This window comes from Platalea leucorodia (genome assembly GCF_965183815.1).
Source record: "Platalea leucorodia genome assembly, chromosome: 7".
NCBI lineage: Eukaryota > Metazoa > Chordata > Aves > Pelecaniformes > Threskiornithidae > Platalea > Platalea leucorodia.
In genome coordinates this window covers 50,822,287-50,837,927 of record NC_138829.1, presented here as the reverse complement: position 1 = coordinate 50,837,927, position 15,641 = coordinate 50,822,287, and the positions used below count along the sequence as shown (strand labels likewise).

At 42.5% G+C, this 15,641-nt stretch overlaps 1 protein-coding gene across 8 annotated transcripts in view; it reads left to right on the top strand.

Moving 5' to 3' along the window:
• The window catches only part of PDHX (pyruvate dehydrogenase complex component X), a 63,298-nt gene extending 51,537 nt beyond the window's left edge, over positions 1–11,761 (top strand). For 3 of the 8 annotated variants that reach the window (XM_082318109.1, XM_082318107.1, XM_082318108.1), the window contains one exon: positions 4,574–8,896. In XM_082318109.1, coding sequence (XP_082174235.1) covers positions 4,574–4,838 — 265 coding nt within the window. In that variant the 3' untranslated portion in view covers positions 4,839–8,896. Of the gene's footprint in view, positions 1–273; positions 1,680–1,924; positions 2,278–4,573; positions 8,897–11,695 lie in introns of those variants that run through there. The other 5 variants (XR_014228852.1, XR_014228853.1, XR_014228850.1 and 2 more) reach the window with 4 other exon arrangements.
• Positions 11,762–15,641: the final 3,880 nt, after the last annotated feature.

The window sequence follows — 15,641 nt, the reverse complement described above, 5'->3', positions numbered from 1 at the left end:
CTGAGGGTCCAATATGCCAGACAGACCCTCCTCTTAGGGAAGTCTGCTGCCTCCCTGAGGCCTGGGTTAAGGACATCACTAGGAAACTTGCTAGCCTGGTATGGCTCTTGGACTATTACCCATTACTGCTTTTCCACGTGGGTGGTGCTGAAGCTGCAACACATAGTCCAAGGGCAATCAAAAGAGACTTCAGGGCCTTGGGATGGTTGGTAAGGGAATCTGGAGCACAGGTGTTTTTTTGGTTTGTTTTTTTTTTTTTCTCTCTCCTTCCAGTTGCAGGCAGTGACATTGGAAGAAAAAGACACACCCAGTCGATTAATGCATGGCTCCATGACTGGCGTCACCACCACAATTTTGGGTTTTTAGATAAAAACCCCATTTTTTGGGATGGCCTACACGGCACCAGGCTTGCTGGTGTCAGATGGGATTCGCCTTTCTCAAAGGGGAAAGAGGGTCGTTGTTCATGAGCTAGTAGGGCTCATTGACAGAGCTTTAAATGAGACTTGAAGGGGGAGGGGGATAATATCAGGCTTGCCCATGACAAGCTGTGGGATGACATGCCGAGATTAGAGGGATCAGGTAGCAAGCAAGGGCCCTCAGCCTGCTGCTCTGAGGTGTGCTGGCTACACTGGAGCACACTTGAAGTCTTACGGAGATAAGCCAGGGGCTCCTGAGGTAATAGGAGCCAACAGGGAAACAGAATTCAAAGGAATTAAGGGGTGTTCCTCTAAGAAGGTGACCCGGCCGACATCCCAGCTGAAGTGCCTCTACACCAATGCACGCAGCATGGGCAACAAGCAGGAGGAGTTGGAAACCACCATGCTGCTAGAAAGCTACAACCTAGTTACCATTACTAAAAGTGGGTGGGACAAATCCCATGACTGGAGGGCAGCTATTGATGACTACAAGCTGTTCAAAAGGGACAGACAAGGAAGGAGTGGAGGGGTTGCCCTCTACATCAAGAAATGGATAGATTGCTATCTGTCCTTATGAGGAGTGGCTGAGGGAGCTGGGATTGTTTAGTTTGGAGGAGGCTCGAGGAAACCTTATTGCTCTCTACAACTACCTGAAAGGAGGTTGTAGCAAGGTGGGGGTTGGTCTCTTCTCCCAGGTAGCAAGCAACAGGACGAGAGGAAATGGGCTCAAGATGTGCCAGGGGAGATTTAGATTAGATATTAGGAAAAATTTCTTCATGGAGAGAGTGGTTAGGCATTGGAACAGACTGCGCAGGGAAGTGGTGCAATCACAGTCCCTGGAAGTGTTCAAAAAATGTGTGGATATGGTGCTTAGGGACATGGTTTAGAGGTGGAGCAGGCAGTTAGGTTAACGGTTGGACTCGATGATCTCAGAGGTCTTTTCCAACCTTAATGATTCTCTTCTATGATTGTGAAGAGCTGTCTCTGAAGAATAGCCACAAATGGGTTGAAAGCTTATGGGTAAGAATTAAAGACTGAGGCAACAAAGGGAACCTTGTGCTTCGTGTCTACTACAGACCACCCGATCAAGGGGAGCCTATTGACGAAGCCTTCTTACTCCAGCTACAAGAGGCATCATGCTCGCAGGCTCTCGTCCTGCTGGGGCACTTCAACCACCCCGACATCTGCTAGAAAAGTAGCACAGCAAGCTGTAAGCAATCCAGGAGATTCCTGGAATGCATTGAGGATAACTTCTTAGGCCAGGTAATAGACAGCCCTACCAGAGGGGATGCGATACTGGACCTGTTGGTCAGCAATGCAAGTGAGATAATCAGTGATGTCAAGACTGGAGGCAGCCTGGGCTGCAGTGATCACACACTGGTGGAGTTTGCAGTCCTGAGGGATATGGGTCAGGCGAAGAGTAAAGTCAGGACCCTGAACTTCAGGAAAGCAAAATTCCAGCTGTTTAAGGAATTAGTCAATAGGACCCCCTGGGAAACTGCCCTCAGGGACAAGGGAGCAGAACAGAGCTGGCAGATCTTTAAGGACACTTAAAGATGCAAGAGCTCTTGATCCCCAGGTGTTAAGATAACAGGAAAGGAAGGCAAGAGACCAGCATGGATGAGTCAAGACCTGCTCAGTCAAACTAAAGGACAAGAAGGAAATGCACAGGCACTGGAAGCAGGGACAGGTATCCTGGGAAGAGTAGAGGGACACTGCCCGGTTGTGTAGGGATGGGGTCAGGAAGGCCAAGGCACGGCTGGAGCTGAACTTGGCAAGGGATGCAAAGAATAATAAGAAGGGCTTCTATAGGTTTGTCAGCAGAAAAGGAAGGTCAAAGAAAGCATACCCCCCCTGATGAGCAAGACTGCCAAACTGGTAACAACAGATGAAGAGAAGGCTGAGGTACTCAACAACTTTTTTGCCTCAGTCTTCACTGGCAACCCCTCTTCACACACCTTTCGAGTGGATGGACCACAACACAGGGGCCAGGGGAGGAAAGTCCCTCCCACTGTAAGAGAAGATCAGGTTCAAAACCACCTGAGGAGCCTGAACATACATAAGTCTATGGGACCTGATGAGATGCATCCCAGAGTCCTGAGGGAATAGGCTGATGTAGTTGCCAAGCCACTCTCCATGATGTTTGAAAAATCATGGCAGTCAGGTGAAGTCCCTGGCGACTGGAAAAAGGGAAACATTGCACCCATGTTTAAAAGGGTAGAAGAGAGGACCCTGGGAACTACTGACCTGTCAGCCTCACCTCTGTGCCTGGGAAGATCATGGAACAGATCCTCCTAGAAGCTATGCTAAGGCACATGGAGGACAGGGAGGTGATTGGAGACAGCCAGCATGGCTTCACCAAGGGGAAATCTTGCTTGACCAACCTAGTGGCCTTCTATGATGGAGTGACTATATCAGTGGACAAGGGAAGAGCTACAGATGTCATCCATCTGGACTCCTGTAAGACCTTTGACAACAGTCCCCCACAACATCCTTCTCTGAATTGGAGAGACAGGGATTTGATGGGTGGGCTGTTAGGTGGATGAGGAATTGGTTGGATGGTCGCAGCCAGAGGGTAGTGGTCAACAGCTCAATGTCCGGATAGAGATCAGTCATGAGTGGTGTGCCTCAGAGGTCCATATTGGGACCAGTACTGTTTAATATCTTCATCAATGACATGGACAGTGGGACCAAGTGCCCTGTCATCAAATTTGCAGATGACACCAAGCTGAGTGGTGCAGTTGACACACCTGTGGGATGGGGTGCCATCCAGAGGGACCTGGACAAGCTCAAGAAGTGGGCCCATGTGAACCTCATGAGGTTCAACAAGGCCAAGTGCAAGGTCCTACACCTGGGTCAGGGCAACCTCTGGCATCAATACAGGCTGGAGGAATGAAGGGGTTGAGAGCAGCCCTGCTGAGGAGGACTGGTGGATGAAAAACTGGACGTGAGCCAGCAATGTGTGCTTACAGCCCAGAAAGCCAACTGTATCCTGGGCTGCATCAAAAGAAGCATGGCCAGCAGGTCAAAGGAGGTGATTCTGCCCCTCTACTCTGCTCTGTTGAGATCCCACCTGGAGTACTGCATCCAGCTCTGGAATTCTCTGTACAAGACAGACGTGGATCTGTTGGAGTGGGCCCAGGGGAGGGCTATGAAGATGATCAGAGGGACGGAACACCTCTCCTTCAAGCAAAGACTGAGAGAGTTGGGATTGCTTATTCTGGAGAAGAGAGGGCTCCGGGAAGACATCACTGTGGCCTTTCAATACTTGAAGGGGTCTTATAAGAAAGATGGGTACAGACTTTTTAATAGGGCCTATAGTGATAGGATAAGGGGTAATGGTTTTAAACTAAAAGAGTGCAGGTTCAGACTAGATATAAGGAAGACATTTTTTTTTTACAGTGAGGGTGGTGAAACACTGGAACAGGTTGCCCAGAGGTGGTAGATGTCCCATCCCTGGAAACTTTCAAGGTCAGGCTGGATGGGGCTCTGAGCAAAGTGATAGAGTTGAAGACGTCCCTGCTCACTGCAGGGGGGGTTGGACTAGGTGACCTTTAAAGGTCCCTTCCAACCCAAACTAGTCTATGATTCTATACAGATTAATCTTTTTTTTCCACTCTTCGCAGTAACTATAACAAAAAGGAGGAGATGGTAGGCCAGCTTTCTCTATAGACAATCTGTCGCAAGAGTCCAAGCCTTTCCTAATATTCCCACTTGGTGACACAGGCAAAAATGTTCACGGGAGAAAGGCATGTGCCTGAGTGATGTCTAGATGCTGAAATTGTATCACTTATCATCTACCATTGTAACTTAAAAGTTGTGAGGTTCAATCTAAAAGACATTGGGTTTGGAACAGGGACAGGCAAAGTTTATCTGAAGATATCACTTTCTTGTCTTACTTTCTGCCTTTACTGTGTGCAATGCAAGGATATATTACTGTAAAGAAATGGGACTTTTAAAAAGGTGCATTAGTTGTAATTGCAAAAATCCCAAACCCTTGAGAGTCTGAATGTCCCCAACTGAAATCCAGTTCAGATCTATGTTAAAGTTAAATGGGTTTGGCCTTGGGAGAGAATTAGGTCATTGAATATAGATTATTTCTTCTAGGGGATATATAATTTCTGATGTTACCAATAACTCTTTTCTCTTTCATTTAGTATCTCCAATCTGGGCATGTTTGGCGTCAATGATTTCACTGCAGTCATAAACCCTCCGCAGGCCTGCATCCTAGCTGTGGGCCGAGCAAGACCAGAGCTCAAGATTGTGGAAGATGAAGAAGGGAATGAGAAACTTAAGCAGTATCAACTCATGACAGTGACTCTTTCAAGTGATGGTCGGGTAGTAGATGATGAACTGGCTTCAAAGTTTCTGGAGACCTTGAAAGCCAACATAGAGAATCCAGTGCGGCTTGCCTTGTGTTAAACTCAGTGAAGACTGCTTCTTGTTTTGACAACATAGATAACTGTTATGTACTTGGGGTTGCTTTTCTGTAGAGTGGAGTAAAGAGTTACTGTGAGATGTACAGTTGAAATATTTAATTTATTGAATTAACATCAAAACCTATTAATTTTCATGCTTTTACTCTTTTGCAATGACTAGGTTTTATGCTGTAAAACTAAAAGACTTTAAAGTTAACATACTACATTTCTTTAAACACTTAGTACTAATGGCACGTAACACTTGCATAGGCAAGTCAAGTCTCATCTGTAAAGGAAAATTCAAGAAAACCTTGTGAAATTTAAGTGGGAATCATAAACTAGTTCGGGTTGGAAGGGACCTTTAAAGGTCACCTAGTCCAACCCCCCCTGCAGTGAGCAGGGACGTCTTCAACTCGATCACTTTGCTCAGAGCCCCATCCAGCCTGATCTTGAAAGTTTCCAGGGATGGGACATTGTCATGGTTTAACCCTAGCCAGCGACTAAGCACCACGCAGCCGCTCGCTCACTCCTCACCAGTGGGATGGGGGAGAGAATCAGAAGGGTAAAAGGGAGGAAACTCGTGGGTTGAGATAAGAACAGTTTAATAACTGAAGTAAAATAAATTAGAACAGTTAAATAGGCAAAGCAAAAACCGTGCACGCAAACAAAACAAAACAAGGAATTCATTCACTACTTCCCATTGGCAGGCAGGTGTCCAGCCATCCTCAGGAAAGCAGGGCTCCCTCACGTGTAATGGTTACTTGGGAAGACAAACACCATCATACCCAATGTCCCCCCTTCCTTCTTCTTCCCCCAGCTTATATACTGAGCATGACGTCATATGGTATGGAATAGCCCTTGGGCCAGTCTGGGTCAGCCCTCCCCCCGGCTGTGCCCCCTCCCAGCTTCTTGTGCACCCGGCAGAGCAGGGGAAGCTGAAAAGTCCTTGACCAGTGTGAGCGCCACTTAGCACCTATTCAGCAACAGCTTAGCACTACTTAGCAAGAACCAAAGCATCAGTGTATCATCGACATTGTTCTCATTCTAAACCCAAAACACAGCCCCATACCGGCTACTAAGATGAAAATTAACTCTATCCCAGCTGAAACCAGGACAGTATCCACCCCTTATTCCATACCATTTACATCATGCTCAGGTCCCACATTATCCAATACATTCTCTTTGACCACCACCCCTGTTGTCCCAAAAATGTCCATTGAGCTCATTTAGTCCATGACTTTGGGCTCCATCTGTGATAGTGGTCACTCAGGACAGGAGAGGTGGTGTGTTGCGTGGAGTTATTGGGCACCAAAGCCAGCTCAGGTCAGGTCACTGCTGCACTTGCACTGCTTCTTGTAAGGCTTCTCCTCCATTGGTTCAGGTGGTTCCTGCTATGGTAATTCCTATAACATGCAACTCAGATCATGGGTTACAACAATTTAAAGGTATTTCCATCACAATCTCCACCCCTGGCCCCTTTGGGCCAGGTTTAACATTGCAATGAACTCCTCCCCTTACTCCTAGCCTGGCTAGCAACAAGGGGTTCCTGCTATAGTAATTCCCATAACATGCAACTCAAATCCCAGGTCACAACAATTTAAAGGTATTTCCATTACAGTCTCCACCCCTGGCCCCTTTGGGCCAGGTTATAGGGTTTAACACTGCAATGGAGTCCTCCCCTTGCCCCTGCTCCGGCATGGGGTCCTTCCGACAGCACAGTCCATGAACTTCTCTGATGTGAGTCCTTCCCACGGGCTGCAGTTCTTCACTAACTGCTCCAGCGTGGGTCCCCCACAGGGTCACAAGTCCTGCCAGCAAACCTGCTCCAGCGTGGACTCTTCTCTCCACGGGTCCACAGGTCCTTCCAGGAGCCTGCTCCAGCACAGGCTTCCCATGGGGTCACAGTCTCCTTCGGGCATCCACCTGCTCCAGCATGGGGTCCTCCATGGGCTGCAGGTGGATCTCTGCTCCACTCTTAACTTCCATGGGCTGCTCTGACATGGGATTATCCACGTCCACAGACACTTTGGGGTGTCGTGCTCCCGCAGGAACTCGTCCACAGGTCACAGTCCCTTCGACTCGAGTTCACACTGGAGTTCCAGCCTGTCCAGTACAGCAGCACAGAAAACCAGCAGCAATGCCCTGGCCATCTGCTAGCCCAGGCACGTGGCCATTGCTGTTATCAAAATGTTCCCAGGCACAGCACAGTAAGATGATAAGCAGTACAGCAAGCAGTAAAAGCAAAAAGCAGCCACTAACAAGCACTACACTCTAACATACAGTAAGGCAAGCAAGCCCCGTGGCAAGCACAGAAGCCTGCCGATTAACAGCTAAACAGCAATAACAGCTATAAATTCGATCTAGCGCATTCCAATTAAATCTGTTGTTATCTCGAACCCTTCGAGCCCCACGTTGGGCGCCAAAAAGACTGTCGTGGTTTAACCCCAGCCAGCAACTAAGCACCACGCAGCCGCTTGCTCACTCCCCCCCAGTGGGATGGGGGAGAGAATCAGAAGGGTAAAAGGGAGAAAACTCGTGGGTTGAGATAAGAACAGTTTAATAATTGAAGCAAAATAAATTAGAACAGTTAAATAGGCAAAGCAAAAACCGTGCACGCAAACAAAACAAAACAAGGAATTCATTCACTACTTCCCATCGGCAGGCAGGTGTGCAGCCATCCCCAGGAAAGCAGGGCTCCATCACGCGTAAGGGTTACTTGGGAAGACAAACGCCATCATACCCAATGTCCCCCCTTCCTTCTTCTTCCCCCAGCTTATATACTGAGCATGACGTCATATGGTATGGAATAGCCCTTGGGCCAGTCTGGGTCAGCCCTCCCCCCGGCTGTGCCCCCTCCCAGCTTCTTGTGCACCCGGCAGAGCAGGGGAAGCTGAAAAGTCCTTGACCATTGTGAGCGCCGCTTAGCACCTATTCAGCAACAGCTTAGCACTACTTAGCAAGAACCAAAGCATCAGTGTATCATCGACATTGTTCTCATCCTAAACCCAAAACACAGCCCCATACCGGCTAGTAAGATGAAAATTAACTCTATCCCAGCTGAAATCAGGACAGACATCTACCACCTCTCTGGGCAACCCGTTCCAGTGTTTCACCACCCTCACCGTAAAAAAAAAGTCTTCCTTATATCTAGTCTGAATCTACGCTCTTTCAGTTTAAAATCATTACCCTTGTCCTATTGCAACAGGCCCTGCTAAGAAGTTTGTTCTCTTCTCCAGAATAAACCACCCCAACTGTCTCAGCCTTTCCTCACAGGCGAGGTGTTACAGCCCCTTGGTCATCTTTGTGGCCCTCCTCTGGACCCACTCTGACAGATCCATGTCTTTCTTGTGCGGAGGACTCCAGAGCTGGACGCAGTACTCCGGGTGGGGTCTTTCATGTGCTGAGATGGGATGCTTTATTTAAGGCCTAAATATCTAGCTTTTAGAGTGAGGAAAGCAAGAATCATAATTGAGCAAAGTGCTGCTATGTGTTCTGGTCAATACTGAGATAACGGAGTAGCTAAATTATGTTTCTGCAATAGAAAGTTTTCCAATTTTCAGAAGACTTTTCTGGCATGTTGTGCTATCCAAAGTAGATTGAAATAAGGTTTATAAGATTTTGACAGATATTTCAATGGCTTCCTAAATAAAAGCAAAGACATTAGAAACTGAAAAAGTTTTGTTTAATTTCATTTACATCACACATTTAACTGTTCTTTATCTTCTCCTTTAGTATAAGCTACATTGAAGAAAACAAAGTGACTGTGGAGATGAATGGAGAAAAGAAATGAAAGGAAATTCTGAGAAAGACTAAATTAGATCATAGATAAAATAGCAGTTTCTCACAATGTTAGGTAATCTGGTGATCAGCTTCATTTGTATAATTAGAATTCATTAAAACACATTTAGACTGTAGGTGCATCTATTTTTTTCCAGTATTTTAAGATAACTGCATAATCTAATGCCTTGCAGAGGGATAGAGAAGAGAATAATCTTGTCTGAATAAATGCATTCTCCATAAAGGATGGAATCTCAGCGTCATTGATTTTTAGTTTTTGATGGAACCAACGTTTAGTGAAAACAACATTTTGTCTAAAAAATTAATAGGTTTTCCTTGACTTAATTTGGAGACAATTACATTTTCTAAATTTAGAAGTTGCCCCAACTCAGATATCTTCTTCAGTACCACAAAATATAAAAAAAATATTTTTTTCAGGTGCTCTGTGATATATTGTGGTTAATTTAAAACCCAAGTTAATTGTGCCAGCAGTACTGTGATGAAAAACTAGCTTTGATCTCTCAGCCTCATAGAGGTTCCAGTATCAAAGGTCAAATTTTGTACACTGAATATTTGCTGATTAATGCTGTTCTTCTCACGGATAGAATAAAGATGTAAGTAGAAGGTGTTTTATCATCAGTGTATATTGAACTGTAAGTCGGAGGCTTAAGTGCCGTGGTCTGAAGTTTAAATTAACAGAAGTAGATTTTTTTTTTCTTATATATAAATATGGAACCATGTGTTTTATGTGTTTGTAATGAAATAACGTCTTTTACAGGAGCTGGTGAGAATATAAATAGTAGAATTTGTGGGAGTTTGTCTTATTCTAGTTTGTGCAAGTACTTTTTTTAAAGATTTGGATGACTTGTTTGTTGAGCTGCTGCCATGATTAAAAAGCTAATTGCAAGACAAAACCTTTAGTTAATACTGAGTTGAGAGTTTTTGCTAAATGAGTTTGCTTCTTTGGCTTGTTCTGATATCATAAATTTCATAAACTATTAATCTAACAGTTGGGAGAGATTTTGATTACCAAATCTAGTTTACTGTGCAATAATGGACATGTCCATTCTGTATTTCCAGGAGTTTCTCACTGATAAATTATATTCAAGATTGGGTGCTGAAGATTAATTTGCAATTTTAAATGGTTAACCATGAATTTTTCAGAAGTTGTTTGTCAATTCTGTATTACTTTGAAGGGAAAAAACCCACCAGTTTGTATAGTGTCCTTAACGTACAAGAAGTTCTCATTGTTTGCATAGCTAAATCTTGTTCTGCCCAAGAGAATTTGCAGACTTACTTAAAATCTGATACACTGGGTTTTTTTTGTACTTAGTGCTCTAGTGTTGTCATGTGCTCCCCAGCATTTGTATATTCTACTCTTTAGCTGGCCAATTAAGGGCTGCATGACTGATGTTTACAACTATAGTTTTGCATGTATGTGTTCATGTAGTGTGAGTCAGTATGTTTTGCTTTTGGAGCCACTGGAAGGCGCTATTGTATGTAAGTATAGAATGTTTATCATGTCTCATTAGTGTGGGTACTAATACAGCCATTATACTTTCCCTGTTCAACACAGACAGGTGAAGACAACACAACTTTTTCTCCAGGTTAAATAAACCTTTACAACTTTTGAACTAGGCAAATCTCAGTAAGGCTAGTACGAGCTTTAATTCCAATTTCTTTACATCTGACTACTTGCCAGCATTGTTATTTGACATAAAGGTGGATGTATGTGATTTGTCAGTCATCAGCCTGTGAAGGAAATCTGTGGAATTCAGACATGTGATAGCAGTCAGATCTCCTTAATTCAGAGTAATCGTACCATTTGGCAACATCTACTACTTTAGCAGAAGTGAGACAACAAATAATTGCCCATACAGATTAAAATAAAACATTGAATATCTTCCTGAAGAATTTAGAGATTTGGGGATGGGGGCAATGGCCCAGAAGGTGAACCGTATGAAATGGTTATGCTTTACACTTGAAGCAAATTTGCCTTGAAGTAAAAATTTCACAGATGAAAAATATAACTTTTCATGGTTTATTCTTTCAAAAGTCTTCTGTTAACATCTTTTTACATACCTAGGCAAGAAATACCATGAAGAAATTATTTTCTTGAAGAATTAAAAAACAAAAATAAAAATTTAAGGAGTATGCTACGGGCTGCTGGAAACGTCTGCCTTTAGGATATGCTTGGGTAAAATTACTTTCTTCATATCATTTTCCTTTGCAAGAGGCATAGTTAGAGAAAAATAAAGGATAGCTATTTTGGGCTTTGTGATTGTTGGCAAGTATTGAACTGTGTCACACTTTAATCCCTAATTATGCTGATTTTTTTGGATCTTTTTTCCTGCAATGTATTCCTTATGAAATAAAATTGCTGTAATTAATCTGCCTACATGTAATCCCTGAAAAAGCCACACTCCTGCAAAGTGAATGCTCAGTGCTATTTTCACCTAATCCTTTTGTCCATGTGCTCATCTCCATCCATACAAAATACAGTAGACACTTATTTCAAATAATGATTAGTCCCAATGGATACAACAGAATTTTAAAGTTGAGTAGGAAGCCAAAACGTGACAAATAATCCAAGAAACTTTGTTTCGAAGTCTGAACACGTGCTTTTATGTGCTGTGCTGTACAGAAAGTTGCATATTGATTGCATTAAAGTATATGCAATTGCAGGGTGAGTTAGGGGGAAACTAATTCAGAATTGTTGGAACTAAGTGTCATGCTTGATGTGTTTTTCATATGCGATAATTTGTGCCATAAGATGACGGAAAATAAAGTGCTATTAGGGTTATGGTGGTGACCTGCAGGTTTGAAACTGATTTTTTTTTATTATTATTTATTTTCTTGGCTTTTCTTGCATGACTTCTCATTTTTCCACTGAGTTTTTGTCCAGGATTACATCAGACCATAACAAATATTTTTCTTCTCCCTAAAATCCACTGAAAATGTTGTGCATTGTTGTAATTTCTTTGAAAGTAGTGGAAATAAAGCACATATAGTAAATAATGGTTGCACAATGACCAGTGCCATGTAATGTCTGTGTGTTCAAAAGCCTCTTTGATCTGTTTTCAGATCAAAAGAAACATTGCCAGCAGGTCGAGGGAGGTGATTCTGCCCCTCTACTCTGCTCTGGTGAGACCCCACCCGGAGTACTGCGTCCAGCTCTGGAGTCCTCCGCACAAGAAAGACATGGATCTGTCAGAGTGGGTCCAGAGGAGGGCCACAAAGATGACCAAGGGGCTGTAACACCTCGCCTGTGAGGAAAGGCTGAGACAGTTGGGGTGGTTTATTCTGGAGAAGAGAACAAACTTCTTAGCAGGGCCTGTTGCAATAGGACAAGGGTAATGATTTTAAACTGAAAGAGCGTAGATTCAGACTAGATATAAGGAAGACTTTTTTTTTACGGTGAGGGTGGTGAAACACTGGAACGGGTTGCCCAGAGAGGTGGTAGATGTCCCATCCCTGGAAACTTTCAAGGTCAGGCTGGATGGGGCTCTGAGCAAAGTGATCTAGTTGAAGATGTCCCTGCTCACTGCAGGGGGGGTTGGACTAGGTGACCTTTAAAGGTCCCTTCCAACCCAAACCATTCTATGACTCTGAAATCTACCACTCTTGAGCTATTTGTTCAATTTGAGCTTATGCTGATTATTGTTTCTACTGCTGCAAGGTTAGTAAATAATTTGTTAGATCATTATACCAATTATTCTAGTAATGGAAGTAACTTCTACCGCCTTTCATGTGGTAATATTTCAACTTAAGTTCTGTACCACTTTCATGTTGTGGAAGGACCTTTTTTCAGCCTCTTGTTAACAGCTGATTTGCCTTAACTGCTCTGATTCATCCTATTTTATTCTTGAACCTAAGTTCAGAATGATTTTTTTTTTTCAAGGCTTTGAATTAAAATATCCCTTCACTTCTTATGAAGTACTGCAGCACAACTAGTAAGTTTAACTAGCCATCCACCTGTTCTTAATATTTTTCTGAGTTTTCCAGATCAGGAGAGATTCTCATCTAGTACTATAGTGCCTCATGGATCAGAAATACATAGCTATTATTTCCTTTACCCTGAAGGCTGCTAATAAGCAGTGAAGCATTATCATTTAATAAGTGTCCTAGCACCTACAATTTCCTGTTGCCCCAATTCTTGTTTGTAAACTGCTGTTTGCATTTCCTTTTTTTTTTTTGTTTAAAGATGTATTGAATTACATGTGAATTGTCACATGGTACTTCGTAAGTAAGAAAGATGTAAAAATATGGTTGCTCAGTGTATGTTCTTCTTGGTATGCCTATGCTGATGATGGTTTTTCATTTTCCTTAAAGTTTCCAAGTATTAGCTAAATGATATTCCAATAAAATTAGATTAATATTTTGATAATCCTTCCAAAGTAATTTAAACGTTCTGATCCTTCCCTTTTAGTCTTTGTGTACTAGGTTAAGTTTTAGAAACTTCTAATTTACAAATGTTTCCTTTTTTAATTCACCCCAATGACAGAGTTGAGTAGAGATTTCTCTGTTAATTTTAAGAGGCAAGGTCAAACGCTTTGAGAATGTGTCATTCAAGTTAAAGTCCTAGCAATCATTTAAAAAATATGCCAGCTAGATATTGTTCTTGCAAAAGAAGGAGTCTATCTAAGATGAGCATGACATTGATCTCAAGATGCAAGGAAGATGAGCATTGCTTCAGTATCTTTAAAGGATGTTAGCATAATAGAGATGTATCTTTGCTGTGTGTACTGTCAGTTTCCTTTCTGACTATAGTAATGTAGCATGAAAAATGAAATGTTGTTCTACAGGAAAGTGCATGAAGTGTGCTTTTTGCTTTTGCTGTATTTTGTAAATTACCAGAAATATATGTATATTTATCCAAAATTTGTTTCCAAGACAGTGTATTAATCAGCCTATTAATCTCTGCACATAGAACTGTTCACTGAATCATTCTTCAGAAACGAGAATCAAGGTACTGATGTACTCCTTACCGGTGGATTTCCTTGGTATAAGCCTTGATGGTGCCACTATTTTTGATCATTTCAGTCAATGTAAGACGTGTTTTAAAGGGAAAACTGAAATACAGAAAGGCCAGCAGAGGGCAGACTGAGCAGCCTGGTTTTCTGACTTTCTGGCTCTCTAAGTGTAAATATAATTACCAAACTATTTTAGTATGTAGATATTCTTGAATTTAAATTATAGCTTGATGGTTTGGTGTTTGGTTTTGAAATGTTTCAGAAAGCACTTGACATAAATAAAGAAGGAATAGTAAACACTAACTTGCCTTGATCTGTTGGAATTAGGATCAGACAGAAACCTTTGTCATTGTATGGCACTTCCTGCAGAACTGGATTGTAGAATCATAGAATATCTCCAGTTGGAAGGGACCCATAAGGATCATGGAGTCCAACTCCCTGCTCCTTGCAGGACTACCTAAAACTAAACCATATGACTAAGAGCTTCATCCAGATGCTTGTTGAACTCTGACAGGCTTGTTGCTTCCCTGTGCAGCCTGTTCCAGTGTCCAACCACCCTGTCAGTGAAGAACCTTTGTCTAATGTCTAATCTGAACTTCTCCTGATGCAGCTTCGTTCCATTTCCTCGTGTCCTGTTGCTGTTCACCAGAGAGAGGAGATCAGTACCTCCCCCTCCACTGCCCTCCTTGAGGAAGTTGTAGACTGCCATGAGGTTACCCCTCACCTTTCTCTAAGCTGAACAAACCAAGTGACCTCAGCTGCTCCTTATAAGTCTTACTCTCGAGACCTTTCACCATCTTGGTCACCCTCCTCTGGATACACTCTAATAGTTTGATGTCCTTCTTATATTGAGGCGCCCAAAACTGCATGCAGTACTCAATATGTTCTTAGTTAAGCATAAGTTTTAAACTTATAACCTCTTGTGATTTGTTTCTTTGTAATCATGCTTGTAAAACAGGAGGATATTCATGGTAGCCTGCTGGAGATTTCTAGACACATGCTAACCAGTAAACGTTCCAAGAAACACAGAAACTTAGGATTTGGGTGAAGACCCATGTGTTGATTAAACTGGGGTGCAAATCATTTACTTGACTGGCTACTTTGAGTGGTTGCTTTACTAAATCTGCCTAACCTGTATCAGTGAAAAGCCATCACTGTTTGCTTGAATTCAGTTTGCACTCCTTCCCTTTGACGTCAGTTTTGCTTTGACTTGTAGATATCGCAGTGGATAATTATTCAGATACAATAACCATATTGTTCTTCCCTCTCTCCACAATAATTGTTCTACCTGGCAAGTTAAACATTTGTGTTATTATGAGAAACAACTGGCTGGAAAATGACAGACTTTTCTGTTTGCTCATTACCTGTACTAAGGAAAATGATTCATGCTATGTTAATGAATACCACTATTTATCTCCTTAAAGATTAGAGATCAGGAGAAGATTCTCTTTTATACCTTAAAAGTTCCTCTCATGTGGCCTAGACCTAGATAGGGAAAAAGGGCAGCTGTGAAGATTTTTATTTCTGCTCACTGTTGTATGAAGAATATACTGAATTGTTAGTGCAGCAGATCTTCTCTGTCCTACAGTTTCATGATTTTTGCATTGTCTATGTAACATTCATTACAGTGTGCTGTTTGCTTCAATTTGCAGCAATCCAAGCAATTGAACCTTGTAGGATACTCTCTGTTGACCTAGTCATCAACTAATTTCTGTGTCAGCTGCCTATCTTAAGAAAATATGTGTAATTATGTTTCATTTTGCAACTTCGGTGCACTTTTGATTTCTTCCCTGCCAAATAAATTATAAGCTTAAATGTTCATGGAGGCTGTTTGCTTGTGCAGTTGCTTATGCTTGCTATATTATATCCCAGTCTCTATTGGCAGCATGCACTGAGTTTCTCTAGGTTTCAGCAGACAGCATCACGTTGTTTCCTCTTCCTTGCAAGGAAAATAGGAACTATAACAGATCCCTTGGTTGATTAAGAAAGAAACTCTTCTTACACTTTTCTGAAGTGTGAGCCTTCTGGCTTGTAGTGTAAATTTCAACCAAATATTC